At 45.3% G+C, this 14934-nt stretch overlaps 2 protein-coding genes across 4 annotated transcripts; one reads left to right on the top strand and one right to left on the bottom strand.

Moving 5' to 3' along the window:
- The first annotated feature begins 1017 nt into the window (after positions 1-1017).
- On the top strand, positions 1018-4659 carry LOC121535065 (ras-related protein Rab-11B-like). The gene is made up of 5 exons (XM_041841762.1): positions 1018-1226; positions 2779-2974; positions 3350-3543; positions 4130-4210; positions 4368-4659. Exons 1-5 carry the CDS (start codon positions 1187-1189, stop codon positions 4508-4510), a joined length of 654 nt encoding a protein of 217 aa, XP_041697696.1. The 5' UTR covers positions 1018-1186; the 3' UTR covers positions 4511-4659.
- Positions 4660-4906: 247 nt separating this feature from the next.
- LOC121535064 (E3 ubiquitin-protein ligase MARCHF2-like) lies at positions 4907-10474 on the bottom strand. 3 transcript variants are annotated; one of them, XM_041841761.2, is made up of 5 exons: positions 10165-10474; positions 9230-9409; positions 7090-7285; positions 6799-7008; positions 4907-5633 (listed from the first exon to the last, which is right to left on the bottom strand). In XM_041841761.2, exons 2-5 carry the CDS (start codon positions 9403-9405, stop codon positions 5478-5480), a joined length of 738 nt encoding a protein of 245 aa, XP_041697695.1. In that variant the 5' UTR covers positions 9406-9409; positions 10165-10474; the 3' UTR covers positions 4907-5477. The 3 variants fall into 3 exon arrangements, with proteins under 3 accessions (XP_041697695.1, XP_041697693.1, XP_041697692.1); XM_041841759.2 differs by having other exon boundaries at positions 10046-10473; XM_041841758.2 differs by having other exon boundaries at positions 9230-9463; positions 10046-10473.
- Positions 10475-14934: the final 4460 nt, after the last annotated feature.

The following is a 14934-nucleotide window of genomic DNA, read 5'->3' on the forward strand; positions in this document are numbered from 1 at the left end:
CGGCGAGTTGAGTTGATGCCAAAGAGCTCGATTTTGGTCTCCTCTGACCACAACACTTTCACCCAGTTCTCCTCTGAATCATTCAGATGTTCATTGGCAAACATCAGACAGCCCTGTATATGTGCTTTTTTGAGCAGGGGGACCTTGCGGGCGCTGCAGGATTTCAGTCCTTCACGGCGTAGTGTGTTACCAATTGTTTTCTTGGTGACTATGGTCCCAGCTGCCTTGAGATCATTGACAAGATCCTCCCATGTAGTTCTGGGCTGATTCCTCACCGTTCTCATGATCATTGCAACTCCACGAGGTGAGATCTTGCATGGAACCCCAGGCCGAGGGAGATTGACAGTTATTTTGTGTTTCTTCCATTTGCGAATAATCGCACCAACTGTTGTCACCTTCTCACCAAGCTGCTTGGCGATGGTCTTGTAGCCCATTCCAGCCTTGTGTAGGTCTACAATCTTGTCCCTGACATCCTTGGAGAGCTCTTTGGTCTTGGCCATGGTGGAGAGTTTGGAATCTGATTGATTGATTGCTTCTGTGGACAGGTGTCTTTTATACAGGTAACAAGCTGAGATTAGGAGCACTCCCTTTAAGAGTGTGCGCCTAATCTCAGCTCGTTACCTGTATAAAAAACACCTGGGAGACAGAAATCTTTCTGATTGAGAGGGGGTAAAATACTTATTTTCCTCATTAAAATGAAAATCAATATATAACATTTCTGACATGCGGTTTTCTGGATTTTTTTGTTGTTATTCTGTCTCTCACTGTTCAAATAAACCTACCATTAAAATTATAGACTGATCATTTCTTTGTCAGTGGGCAAACGTACAAAATCAGCAGGGGATCAAATACTTTTTTCCCTCACTGTATGAAGCAGTTAATATGTGATAAACAAACTGAGCATCCAATACACCTTTAATTGCTCACAGGAGGCATAGGTTGTGGCTTTGTTTCCTATTAGTGTGACAGCCAGCAGCGGCACCATGTGGAAGGTATGGAAACAGGGACTCCTCCCCTTCTGCAGAGTTAGGAGACTCTCTTCCTGCGGTCAGCCTTGTTTGACAGCCAGCATTGGCGCATTGTCTTACACATTTATGTCATTTTCTCCTGTACATACAGGTAATTCAGAGACAAACTATTTTACTCATTCTTTTCCGGAAGAAGCGTTGGAGAGGCCTCGTCTAGAATGGGGAACAGAGACGATGAATACGATTTGTTGTTCAAAGGTACATTTTGATGACTGCAGCCCCCCGTTGATAGCACCGTCAATAATTATGTAATTGTTTAATTCTAAAGACAAATCAGACATCAGCCTTTTGAACGAATCATAACAACAAATACAACAAATAGTTTGGCGGAATGGTTTTGAAAGAAACATTGTCTCTGGTGGAAAACGTTTTCTACTATGGCTACAGAAATGCTGTCATTGTAACATTGTAACAACGCCCGCAGTTATATCTATAAGTAAGATGCAACAACGTATCTGCTTTGCCTCTGACTTGATCAACTCTGATAAACCCATAAAATAGTAACTATTTGTAAATCGGTTATTGACAAGAATTCTGTTTTCCCTTTTATGGTTGAAAGAGCTATATGAAGTTATATTCTTTTTTTGTAGTTCATTGTAGCTTATAGCCCCATATGCAAATGTTGCATTGATGTAGGCCTAGACCTACTGTAACTGTGGATGTTTATTATATTCAGCTGACAGTGAAATGTTTTGACATATACTATATATACAAAAGTATGTAGACACCCCTTCAAATTAGTGGATTAGGCTATTTCAGCCACACCCGTTGCTGACAGATGTATAAAATCGAGCACACAGCCATGCAATCTCCATAGACAAACACTGGCAATAGAATGGCCTTACTGAAGAGCTCAGTGACTTTCAGCGTGGCACTGTCATAGGATGCCACCTTTCTAACAACTCAGTTTGTGAAATTTCTGCCCTACTTGAGCTGCCCCGGTCAACTGTAAGTGCTGTTATTGTGAAGTGGAAACGTCTAGGAGCAACAACGGCTCAGCCGCGAAGTGGTAGGCCATACAAGCTCACAGAATGGGACCGCTGAGTGCTGAAGCGCGTAGGTCGTTAAAATCGTCTGTCGTCGAAACTGCCTCTGGAAGCAACGTCTGCACAATAACTGTTCGTCGGGGGCTTCATGAAATGGGTTTCCATGGCCCAGCAGCCCCACACAAGCCTAAGATCCCCACAAGCAATGCCAAGGGTCGGCTGAAGTGGTGTAAAGCTCGCTGCCATTGGACTCTGGAGCGGTGGAAACGCGTTCTCTGAAGTGATGAATCACGCTTCACCATTAAAAAAATAAAAATATTTAACCTTTATTTAACCAGGTAAGCCAGTTGAGAACAAGTTCTCATTTACAACTGTGACCTGGCCAAGATAAAGCAAAGCAGTGCGATAAAAACAACAACACAGAGTTACATATGGGGTAAAACAAAACATAAAGTCAAAAAATACAACAGAAGATATATATACAGTGTGTGCAAATGTAGCAAGTTATGGAGGTAAGGCAATAAATAGGCTATAGTGAAAAATAATTACAATTAGTATTAACACTGGAATGATAGATGTGCAAGAGATGATGTGCAAATAGAGATACTGGGGTGCAAATGAGCAAAATAAATAACAATATAGGGATGAGGTAGTTGGGTGGGCTAATTTCTGGCAGTCTGACGTCCACCTAGGAAATACCTCATCTGACATTAGGCTAAATACATTTCAGCCAGTGTGTTTTCTCTCTGTCTCTTTATCAACAGTTGTGTTAATTGGGGACTCGGGCGTCGGGAAGAGTAACTTGCTCTCTCGGTTCACACGGAATGAGTTCAACCTGGAGAGTAAGAGCACCATCGGGGTGGAGTTTGCCACCCGCAGCATCCAGGTGGATGGCAAGACCATAAAGGCCCAGATATGGGACACGGCTGGACAAGAACGTTACAGAGCCATCACCTCCGCGTAAGTCGTGTGGGATCCCTCAACACTGCCTGTTGAGGCCTCTTGAAAATGAAATGATTGTCAGCAAGGATCACATAAGAGTACTGTAGTGGTCTCAAATCGTAGTCCCAGAGAGGTAAAAGGTGATTAAATTAATTCCACTAATTGATCAACTGCTCAAGTCCTTGATTAATTGAATCAGGTGTTTTAGTGCTGGGTTGAAGTGTGGAACATAAACCTGCATACCCTATAGCTCTCCAGGATCAGGTTTGTTGAGCACTAGCCGATTACTAGCCTCATCTTCAAATCAGAGTGCCTGACTTGGAGTCTCACTTGGGACCCATACATTGTTGTCTATTGGTGCATTGAGATTGATACGCAGTCTCTTTCCTACAGCTATTACAGAGGGGCAGTGGGTGCTCTGCTAGTGTATGACATTGCCAAGCACCTGACCTATGAAAACGTGGAGCGCTGGTTGAAGGAACTGAGGGATCATGCCGACAACAACATCGTCATCATGCTGGCGGGCAACAAGAGCGACCTGCGCCATCTCAGGGCCGTGCCCACGGACGAGGCCCGGGCTTTTGCAGGTACTCAGATCTTTCGGCAGAGGTAACATAGCCTGGTCCCAGATAATATAATAATAATAATATGCCATTTAGCAGACGCTTTTATCCAAAGCGACTTACAGTCATGCGTGCATACATTTTTGTGTATGGGTGGTCCCGGGGATCGAACCCACTACCTTGGCGTATCAAGCGCCGTGCTCTACCAGCTGAGCTACAGAGGACCACGATCTAGTTGTGCTGTCTTGCCAATTCCTATGGTCATTGTCATGGCATCTAGGACCAGGCTCAGGGGTACATGGGCTCTTTGGGACAATCTTGGAACAGCTTCCTCTCTTTATTTTGTGGTCCTAAGGGACCACTGAAATGATGGATAGGGTGAAATTGAAATGAGAGCAACACCATATAGTTGTTTTCACCTATCTGGAAGTTTTATAATCAGTGGTCATCATAAGGGAAGGGAAGTGAGTATAGTATTGGGACATAGCAGCCTAAATGTGCAATGCAAAGGGCATTGAGTGAGCCTAAATGTGTAATACATAAGGATTATGTCCTGGAACTGTATGTTAATGATTGTGTGACTCACTTTGCCCTTTCTTTAACCCTGCAGAGAAGAACAATATATCGTTTATTGAAACTTCAGCCTTGGATTCAACAAATGTAGAGGAAGCTTTCAAGAACATCCTTACAGGTACAGTATAACAGCAAAAGGACTGTCTAAAAAGCTAATTGCTTTGACATTTCCCAACTTTTTTAGGCAAGTGCAGATTAAGTAGACTAGAGAATAGGAAATAAATCCTCTTTGAAGTATTTAGATGCACCACAACAGTCTAGTCTACTCTCCACAGAAATCTATCGCATCGTATCGCAGAAGCAGATCGCTGAGCGGTCTGCCCATGACGAGTCCCCTGGAAACAATGTTGTGGACATAAGTGTTCCACCCACCACAGACCAGAAAGGGAACAAACTGCAGTGCTGCCAGAACCTGTAACCCATGACAACCCTCACCGTCCCTCGCTTTATGTCACCTCAAAGTGTTGTGTGCGCCGACTTTCTTCATTTTGTGTAATATATTTATTTGGTTTTTGATAACTTGTTCACTCACATATTAATGCCATGAAATTAAATTTTACAATATGAGTAGTTGAGTGGATCTCCTTCATGGTACCTGTATACTTTGTACTCCTACCTTCTGGCCTTGCAAGGAGTGTAGTCCCATAAATATCCACTAGATGGTGGTATGGAGTGGTGCAGTCTACTACATTGATCAAAATAGATCGTTACAGATCCAATACTCCTGTATAAGTAGCACAAAGAGTTTCAGCACACATTACAGTTTACACATTAAAGCCAGTGTATGGTGACAGATGTGTCCTCTGCAAAAACCAAGAGTCCCTTATATTTTATTTCACAACGACACAGCTTACTCAAGGGAGTGCAAAAGGAAGACTAAAATTACATCAAATACTTTTGCATACCCTGCATACACTGACTGACACTCCAAAGCCTACTCTCTCCCTCTCCAAAAGGGCAAAGATTTAAAAAACAGAGAACATCACCATATTTAGACTTTGTCGTTCACATGGTCGTTGCTCTAAGTGAGTAAATTCACGAGTCTATTGGATGCCAGCTGTCCCAAAAAAAGCTAAATACATTGTGAAGGAGAGGAGGGTAGTATGTTTCAGATATACTGTATTAACATGCTGCATCAGTTGTATCCCGCTATGAGCCGTGTCCTTCTGTTTGTGACCTTATGTTCCAGTCCAGTGTTCATAATCCGGCGATGACTTCAGTGACACGTCCTTCTACGAGTTCAAAATGTCCCAAAATCAATGGTTATATATAGTTCATATCTGGGCTCAAGTGCTTCAAAAGTGAATATTGAAAAATAATCCCCAGAATGGTCCAGAAGTTCAAGTTATATTACACTTTATTTGCGAGACCACGTCGCTCAGTGCTCATATGATGGTCTCGTCAGCCATTTTTTTGGTTGACTTTGTTGGCACAGAATGTTGGGTGGAGTGCGCTCCTTTTATGTCGGGCATTAGCAGGCGCACTTTCTGATTGGTCCTCCTCCACTCAGAGTATAACTGACAGTGATAGCGGAACGATACCTGAGGGGCACAGAGACAGACGTCAATGAAACTAGACATTTTATATGCACTGCACAGAGCAGATTCGTTGAATATATGGTTGCTATTGCAGGCACTCAACCAGGGATCAATTCCATTTCAATTCAGAGTACACCCAATTCCAATTCTTCCTAATTGAAAAGCATAGAAGATAATTGGAATTTCAGTGTACTTCCTGAATTGACTGGAATTAAAATGGAATTGACCCCAAACCTGCTCACAACACGACGTGAGACATATTGCATGACACATTTGTATTTGGTCTAGAAAATGGTTCCGCTTCAGTTGCTGATTTTGTAACTATTGTAAGTATTTTTTTCAGAGTACAGTAGCCTTTCTAGAGTACAGACAAAAGATTATTGTTGCAGGCACAACATATTTCTGTTGGCACATTACTTGTCTCCCCTGAATATAAAACAGGAAGGGCACAGAATTCCACAGACAAGAAGCAAAAAAAACAATGCTACACAAATGTCGAATTCGTCTCACAAAATGTACTAATAGCTATTGTAAAGCACACATTTAAAACTGCAAAAAAAATATGCTGTCAATTAACAAAGGTGGAGTAAAGTAATCCATGAGGTGTGTGTGTGTTCTGTGTGACCATAGTGCTTACCTACGTAACAGCAAGAGGAACTGCCCCTCCTTACCTTCAGACTATGCACAAACCCTTCACCACAACCCAAGCACGCCGTTCTGCCACCTCAGGTCTCATGGCCCTCCCACCCCTAGCTTCCGCTCAGCCCAGTCCAAGCTCATCTCTGTCCTGGCACCCCAATGGTGGAACCAGCTTCCCCCTGAAGCTAGGACAGCAGAGTCCCTGCCCATCTTCTGAAAACATCTGAAACCCTACCTCTTCAAACAGTATCTAAAATAATCCTCCTCACCTCGACCCCACCCAAAAAAAAAAATATATATAACAATAACACTTAACCAGCACTTGCACTCCCCCCTTCTACCTCTGACTCTACTGATAGCTACGTTATTGAGGGAAAATGTACTTTCTATGCCTGTAATATGTGGTTGTCCCACCTAGCTATCTTAAGATGAATGCACTAAGTCGCTCTGGATAAGAACGTCTGCTAAATGACTAAAATGTTCAATGTAAATGTAATGTGTATCTGGTCTGTGTGTGGGGCCTAGTTACCAGTGTCCAGAGGATGTAGATCGTGAAGAGGGCGATGGTAAGGGCAATGAGTCCCACAGCCTCCAGCCGGCTGTTGAGGGTCAGGTGGTCCTGTGCTCCCCTCAGACACAGCCAGCCTGAGATGGCCGCCAGTGGCGTGATGAGCAGGAAGCAGGCCATGTCGCACAGCAGCGTGCGCTTCTCACTGCGAGGCCCCGGGTCCCGCAACCACTGGGAGGATGCAAGGAAAGGATAATTATTATTATTATGGTCTTTATTCACTCACAGACACACACAGTGTCAATGGTGTACCTGTGTGAGGGGCTGGGGTCGCCGTTCGACAGTGAACTCTGTGTGGCAGAGCTCACAGTAACTGGTGTTGGAGGAGGACAGCCACTTCTCCAGGCAGCTCTTGTGCACCTTACCCAGGGTCCCTGTGCAGTCGCAAGGGGAGAGCAGCGTCTCACCACCGGCCCCCTCGTGGCAGATCCGACACATGCCTTCATTACTGGACAAATAGGGGAGAAAATTGTGCCTAGTGACCACTCGTTTCAAAACACATTACACGTGATATACTTAAGCAATAAGGCCCGAGGAGGTGTGGTATATGGCCAATATACCACGGCTAAGGGCTGTTCTTACGCACAACGCAACACGGAGTGCCTGGACACAGCCCTTAGCCGTGGTATATTGGCCATATATCACCATCCCCCGAGGTGCCTTATTGCTATTATAAACTGGTTACCAATGTAAAACTGAAGACATTTAATCAATCAAACCTCTGTGATTGCCAACAAGGGTTTTGCCACCAAGTACTAAGTCATGTTTTGCAGAGGGGTCAAATACTTATTTCCCTCATTAAAATGTAAATCAATTTATAACATTTTTGACATGCGTTTTTCTGGATTTTGTTGTTGTTATTCTGTCTCTCACTGTTCAAATAAACCTACCATTAAAATTATAGACTGATCATTTCTTTGTCAGTGGGCAAACGTACAAAATCAGCAGGGGATCAAATACTTTTTTCCCTCACTGTATGTGGCAACTCCTTCAAGACTGTTGGAAAAGCATTCCAGGTGAAGCTGGTTGAAAGAATGCCAAGAGTGTGCAAAGCTGTCATCAAGGCAAAGGGTGGCTACTTTGAAGAATCTAAAATATATTTAGATTTGTTTAACACTTTTTTGGTTACTACATGATTCCATGTGTTATTTCATAGTTTTGATGTCTTCACTATTATTCTACAACATAGAAAATAGCAAAAATAAAGAAAAACCCTTGAATGAGTAGGTGTGTCCAAACTTTTGACTGGTACTGTGTATACCCGATCCTGTAGGTTCATGCTCTACAACATTCAGAGAGTACGACCCTGCCTTACACAGGAAGCGGCACAGGTCCTAATCCAGGCACTTGTCATCTCCCGTCTGGATTACTGCAACTCGCTGTTGGCTGGGCTCCCTGCCTGTGCCATTAAACCCCTACAACTCATCCAGAATGCCGCAGCCCGTCTGGTGTTCAACCTTCCCAAGTTCTCTCACGTCATCCCGCTCCTCCGCACACTCCACTGGCTTCCAGTTGAAGCTCGCATCTGCTACAAGACCATGGTGCTTGCCTACGGAGCTGTGAGGGGAACGGCACCTCCGTACCTTCAGGCTCTGATCAGTCCCTACACATCAAATGAGGGCATTGCGTTCATCCACCTCTGGCCTGCTGGCCCCCCTACCTCTGCGGAAGCACAGTTCCCGCTCAGCTCAGTCAAAACTGTTCGCTGCTCTGGCACCCCAATGGTGGAACAATCTCCCTCACGACGCCAGGACAGCGGAGTCACTCACCACCTTCCGAAGACACTTGAAACCCCACCTCTTTAAGGAATACCTGGGATAGGATAAAGTAATCCTTCTACCCCCCCTTAACCCCACCCCCCAAAAAAAACACACAAAAAAACATATTGTAAAGTGGTTATCCCACTGGCCATAAGGTGAATGCACCAATTTGTAAGTCGCTCTGGATAAGAGCGTCTGCTAAATGATGTAAATGTAAATGTATATATATGTCCATTGTTAATCTCCAAGGAAGAAATTGTGTACATATCAGATCACCCTCTGCAGGGTCAGAAAAAAACAGATGAATCCGGTATTCAGAGGAAATGGAATGAGAGCCTATGACGCGACTTCCGCTTTTGGTGACATTCCATCTTAACTCTTCCTCCTCCACATTTACTGGATTGGTTCAACAGTGCAGAAGAGAACCTCCAACTGTCTTTTTCTTTTCTTGTCAGGACCAGAAAGAAAGAAACGCTACTATTTTATGTCTGCTATGTTAGGTTAATGTCAGATAGAAGCAAAGGGACACATTCTCAGGCAGAAAGGTTAAAGGGGATACCTAGTCAGTTGTACAACTGAATGCATCCAACTGAAATGTGTCTGAGTAGAACCCTCTCGAGGAACCCCCTTACCTCTGTGAGCCCACAGCTTTGAGAACAGTGGAGAGTGGGCGACCATCTTTGGCCGTAACCTTGGCGACGTACTGGGCCTTGCCAGCTTCTGGCTCCTCTACCTCCTTGGGCAAGTTGGCACTGCCCGAGTAGTCACACAGGGAGCCAGGCAGGTGGCAGCAGCCTGATGTAGTCATGGCTCTGTTGGTGGTGGTGAAACGCCAGAGGAGCCAGCAGTCAAGGAGTCAGTTTGGACTGCATGACAATGTTAGAACGCAGCATTGGTACAACAAATCTTTGCAGACAATGTCAACACCGGAATTGACTTATGTAACAACGAGAATTTGAATCTATTAACGGGGACATTCTTTAATCATAGTTACTTTTGACAAGTATGTGGTGGGGGGGGGGGTCGATGGCATGTTTACCACAGTAAACCAGATGGCATGTTTACGATGCCATGCATCTCTCTCACGTCACAGCCATACTATTTACGAATGAGCTTGTTACGATGTTACATTGTACCAACAAACAAAAATATAACTGACTGTCAGTTATAGACTAAGCTTGGTTCCAGTGAATCAATAAATAACAAACAAACACCGCCAGGCAGTGGAAATGCTAACGTTCGCTAGTTAGACAATGTTTTCACATCCTCTAAACACTAGAAAGCTAGCTAACGTTAGAAAGCTAATTGTTCAATGATCTTCATTTCCACTAAAGTTAGCAACCTAGCTAGCAAGATAAATACAATGCAGTGAAAATCTATGAAGGTGAGCACTTAGCATAGCTAAATACATATTTTTTAAACAGCCTAAATAACAAGGGATAACGTACCGTAGTCACCAGCAAGCTCTCCCTGGCCTTAGTTTAGCTAGCTAACGTTAGCTATTTAGCTAGCTAGCTGTATGAGATGACATTGATATTTAGCCAAAACGATGGTTCGGAAAGAATACAATAGATGATGGAAAGCCGTGTATCTGCTCCATTGTTGGCCAGATCATTTACTTGTTTGTAACAGTCTCCCAGTCTTCTCGCAGAAATTGTGTATCTTGCACGGATTTGTGACAGCTAGCTTGTTAACATTATTACACTGCCTGGCTGGTTGGCTAACATCTCTCAGCTGTGCACCACTGTATCATTATGGTCCATGCTATCCGTGATCATTGGGACGTCCCTGTCAAAGATTTGTATTACTAGCTAACCCAAGATAGACCTGCGCCTGGCGTTTCCAATGGGCGCAAATGAATCATAGTGGGCATAACAAGAAAGGAGGTAGGCAGAGCCAAGCACGAGCTAGTGAGATCCTATTGGCGCGTTCTAGCATTTATTTGCATATTTCCGTTAAGAAACGCCTACTCTGTGAAGTGCGCGTCTGCAATAACTCAATTCGCACGTGCACTCCTTTTAAACAACGCAATTTTTTACAAGTTTGGCAAAGGACAAAGACTACAAAACGCAATCCACTCTGTTTGTTACAGATTGTAGTTTTGGAAACAGAAAACTGTATGATCAAATGTTTAATCGATGGGAAAATTAGCAAAGAGTTGGCCAATATTCTCCCACTTCCGGCCACTGGGCTTCTTCTCATCACCATATTTGATAATGAATGGCAACGCCAACCGGATGCTTCACATTTATACATCTGGTGAAATATCTGCCTCATTGTTCTATCTGTGTTTCTTCTTCTTTGTCTTCGTTTTTTTTTCTTCTTCTTTGGTTTTTAAATGGCGGTTGGCAATCACAAGGTACGTTACCGCCATCAACTGGACTGGATTGTAAATCCATTACACCTTGTGAAAAAAAACGTTTAGGCTAACATTAAAACCCACTACCCCATTCCATTACTTTTACCCTATCTACTCCTACACCGTGCCAACGGCCTGGGAGGACGGGACACCACCCCGCAACACACCCTGTAATTCTTCTGAAGTCAAATCTAATACACCCAAGTATTTCTTTGCAGCTGCCACCACAACATATATTTTCTGTGATTGATGTTCCATTTCTGCAGTACAGTTGATAACCATTGCTATGAATGCTAACATTTTTACATTTTCGTCGGGTGAGGTTGTGTTTCTCTCTGGCGGGAGGTAAGCTTGGCTTATATGGCTTATATACATAGTTTGGGCTTTGTCGAGTAAAGCTTAAACTATGTATTTAGATTGTAGTTAGGTATTGTAGGTAGTTATCGTGGGTTGTTGTATGTTATTATTGTAGGCTAGTATTGTATTCGACGGAGCCCGGTGAAGCACGAAGCTAGCTAACCCACTACATGGACTAGCTGGCGGGTGGCTACTGGTAACTATTAGCAACTGTGGATAGTTGTTTCACGCCTGAGAGTGCCTGTAATTACGCCAGCTAGCTGCCTACAATAATTACATACAATAATGCCTACCATTCAGCTGTTTTTCTAACCTCAATGTCTGAAGCGTTAACGTTAGGTAGTAAGTGGCTACTGTGCTTGAAATTTAGCTAGCTTGTTGCTACCTGGATAGCTACTAAACAATGGCTGGAACGACCTAGCGAACAGACACGAACTGGCTGAGTCAATTCAGTGGCTAGCTTTGCTCTTGGCTAGCTAACAGTAGCTGCTAAGGGTAAGTTATAACCTACATTTGTGTTTTGTTTTTACATACTGGTAGCCAGAGTCGTTCAAGGGAATTCGGGACATGGGTGACTAGTTAACGTTAGCTTGGCTCTCTCTGTGTGTTCGTGCCGTGGGAGGAGGGGTTGCTTCGTTGTCTGAAAGCAATGGCTAGCTAGTATGCTAACTATTCTAGCTAACTAACTGGCTGAATAAGTTGACGACGGACTCGCTCAAGCTGTCGGGACTAACCCACAACGTTAGACACGGACACGAATGATCTGCTTGGCGTGTTGACACACTGGTGGTTTGTTGTGGCCGAGTATTGGTGCTAAACCGTGTTGTTGGAGTCCGGCATGCTAGTTGGCTGTGGCGTCATATGACTAGAATACTGTACCAAGTTAGCTAGCTGAATAAACTAAGTTAATCTACTCCTAGAAAACATTGAACCGCTGTAGTTTACAACAAGTATAGTTTCTGAGGTGGAAGTTGGGAGAGTTTTATATTTGGGTGTTTCAGTGAAACGTAAGTGAGGGAGGCCCCGCTTTCTCCTTTCCCAGATGTTTAGTTCATTTCATTCCGATCTCCTTTGCATTATTGTAGCCATTTTCTGTAGCCTGTCAACTATGCCTCTGTCTATCCCTGTTCTCTCCTCTCCGCACAGGCTATACAAATGCCTCACACCGCGTGGCTGCTGCCTCTCTAACCTGGTGGTCCCTGCACGCACCACCCACGTGGAGTTCCAGGTCTCAGGCAGCCTCTGGAACTGCCGTTCTGCTGCCAACAAGGCAGAGTTCATCTCAGCCTATGCTACCCTCCAGTCCCTCGACTTCTTGGCGCTGACGGAAACATGGATTACCACTGAAAACACTGCTACTCCTACTGCTCTCTCCTCGTCTGACCATGTGTTCTCGCATACCCCGAGAGCATCTGGTCAGCGGGGTGGTGGCACAGGAATCTCTCCCAAGTGGACATTCTCTCTTTTTCCCCTGACCCATCTGTCTATCTCCTCATTTGAATTCCATGCTGTCACAGTCACTAGCCCATTCAAGCTTAACATCCTTGTCATTTATCGCCCTCCAGGTTCCCTTGGAGAGTTCATCAATGAGCTTGACGCCTTGATAAGTTCCTTTCCTGAGGATGGCTCACCCCTCACAGTTCTGGGTGACTTCAACCTCCCTACGTCTACCTTTGACTAATTTCTCTCTGCCTCCTTCTTTCCACTCCTCTCCTCTTTTGACCTCACCCTCTCACCGTCCCCCCCCTACTCACAAGGCAGGCAATACGCTTGACCTCATCTTTACTAGATGCTGTTCTTCTACTAATCTCACTGCAACTCCCCTCCTTGTCTCCGACCACTACTTTGTATCCTTTTCTCTCTCGCTCTCCTCCAACACTACTCACTCTGCCCCTACTCAGATGGTAATGCGCCGTCGCAACCTTCGCTCTCTCTCTCCCGCTACTCTCTCCTCTTCCATCCTATCATCTCTTCCCTCTGCTCAATCCTTCTGCCATCTCCTGATTCTGCCTCCTCAACCCTCCTCTCCTCCCTTTCTGCATCCTTTGACTCTCTATGTCCCCTATCCTCCCGGCCGGCTCGGTCCTCCCCTCCTGCTCCGTGGCTTGATGACTCATTGCGAGCTCACAGAACAGGGCTCTGGGCAGCCGAGCGGAAATGTAGGAAAACTAGACTCCCTGCGGACCTGGCATCTTTTCACTCCCTCCTCTCTACATTTTCTTAATCTGCTTCTGCTGCTAAAGCCACTTTCTACCACTTTCTGTGGATGACTTCGTCAACCATTTTGAAAAGAAGGTTGACGACATCAGATCCTCGTTTGTTAAGTCAAATGACACTGCTGGTCCTGCTCACACTGCCCTACCCTATGCTTTGACTTCTTTCTCCCCTCTCTCTCCAGATAAAATCTTGCGACTTGTGACGGCCGGCCGCCCAACAACCTGCCCGCTTGACCCTATCCCCTCCTCTCTTCTCCAGACCATCTCCGGTGACCTTCTCCCTTACCTCACCTCGCTCATCAACTCATCCTTGACCGCTGGCTATGTCCCTTCCATCTTCAAGAGAGCGAGAGTTGCACCCCTTCTCAAAAAACACTCGATCCCTCTGATGTCAACAACTACAGACCAGTATCCCTTCTTTCTTTTCTCTCCAAAACTCTTGAGCGTGCCGTCTTTAGCCAACTCTCTTGCTATCTCTCTCAGAATGACCTTCTTGATCCAAACCAGTCAGGTTTCAAGACTGGTCATTCAACTGAGACTGCTCTTCTCTGTGTCACGGAGGCTCTCCGCACTGCTAAAGCTAACTCTCTCCCCTCTGCTCTTGTCCTTCTAGATCTGTCTGCTGCCTTTGATACTGTGAACCATCAGATCCTCCTCTCCACCCTCTCCGAGCTGGGCATCTCCGGCGCGGCTCACTCTTGGATTGCGTCCTACCTGACCGGTCGCTCCTACCAAGTGGCGTAGCGAGAATCTGTCTCCGCATCACGTGCTGTCACCACTGGTGTCCCCCAGGGCTCAGTTCTAGGCCCTCTCTTATTCTCGCTATACACCAAGTCACTTGGCTCTGTCATATCCTCACATGGCCTCTCCTATCATTGCTACGCAGATGACACACAACTAATCTTCTCCTTTCCCCCTTCTGATTACCAGGTGGCGAGTCGCATCTCTGCATGTCTGGCAGACATATCAGTGTGGATGATGGATCACCACCTCAAGCTGAACCTCGGCAAGACGGAGCTGCTCTTCCTCCCGGGGAAGGACTGCCCGTTCCATGATCTCGCCATCATAGTTGACAACTCCATTGTGTCCTCCTCCCAGAGTGCGAAGAGCCTTGGCGTGACCCTGGACAACACCCTGTCGTTCTCCGCTAACATCAAGGCGGTGACCCGATCCTGTAGGTTCATGCTCTACAACATTCGGAGAGTACGACCCTGCCTTACACAGGAAGCGGCACAGGTCCTAATCCAGGCACTTGTCATCTCCCGTCTGGATTACTGCAACTCGCTGTTGGCTGGCCTCCCTGCCTGTGCCATTAAACCCCTACAACTCATCCAGAATGCCGCAGCCCATCTGGTGTTCAACCTTCCCAAGTTCTCTCACGTCACCCCGCTCCTCCGCACACTCC

Source organism: Coregonus clupeaformis, chromosome 21 (genome assembly GCF_020615455.1).
Source record: "Coregonus clupeaformis isolate EN_2021a chromosome 21, ASM2061545v1, whole genome shotgun sequence".
NCBI classification, from domain to species: Eukaryota; Metazoa; Chordata; class Actinopteri; order Salmoniformes; family Salmonidae; genus Coregonus; species Coregonus clupeaformis.

What these genes read in the sequence shown, in the direction of transcription:
- LOC121535065 (XM_041841762.1), top strand. Translation starts at nt 1,187, where the DNA reads ATGGGGAACAGAGACGATGAATACGATTTGTTGTTCAAAG. An exon ending in ATACGATTTGTTGTTCAAAG is followed by an intron (nt 1,227 to 2,778) that starts GTACATTTTGAT and finishes CTTTATCAACAG; the next exon opens with TTGTGTTAATTGGGGACTCG. An exon ending in CGAGGCCCGGGCTTTTGCAG is followed by an intron (nt 3,544 to 4,129) that starts GTACTCAGATCT and finishes TTAACCCTGCAG; the next exon opens with AGAAGAACAATATATCGTTT.
- LOC121535064 (XM_041841761.2), bottom strand. Translation starts at nt 9,405, where the DNA reads ATGACTACATCAGGCTGCTGCCACCTGCCTGGCTCCCTGTGTGACTAC. An exon ending in AAAGCTGTGGGCTCACAGAG is followed by an intron (nt 7,286 to 9,229) that starts GTAAGGGGGTTC and finishes CTATTTGTCCAG; the next exon opens with TAATGAAGGCATGTGTCGGA. An exon ending in TCTACATCCTCTGGACACTG is followed by an intron (nt 5,634 to 6,798) that starts GTAACTAGGCCC and finishes TGTGCCCCTCAG; the next exon opens with GTATCGTTCCGCTATCACTG.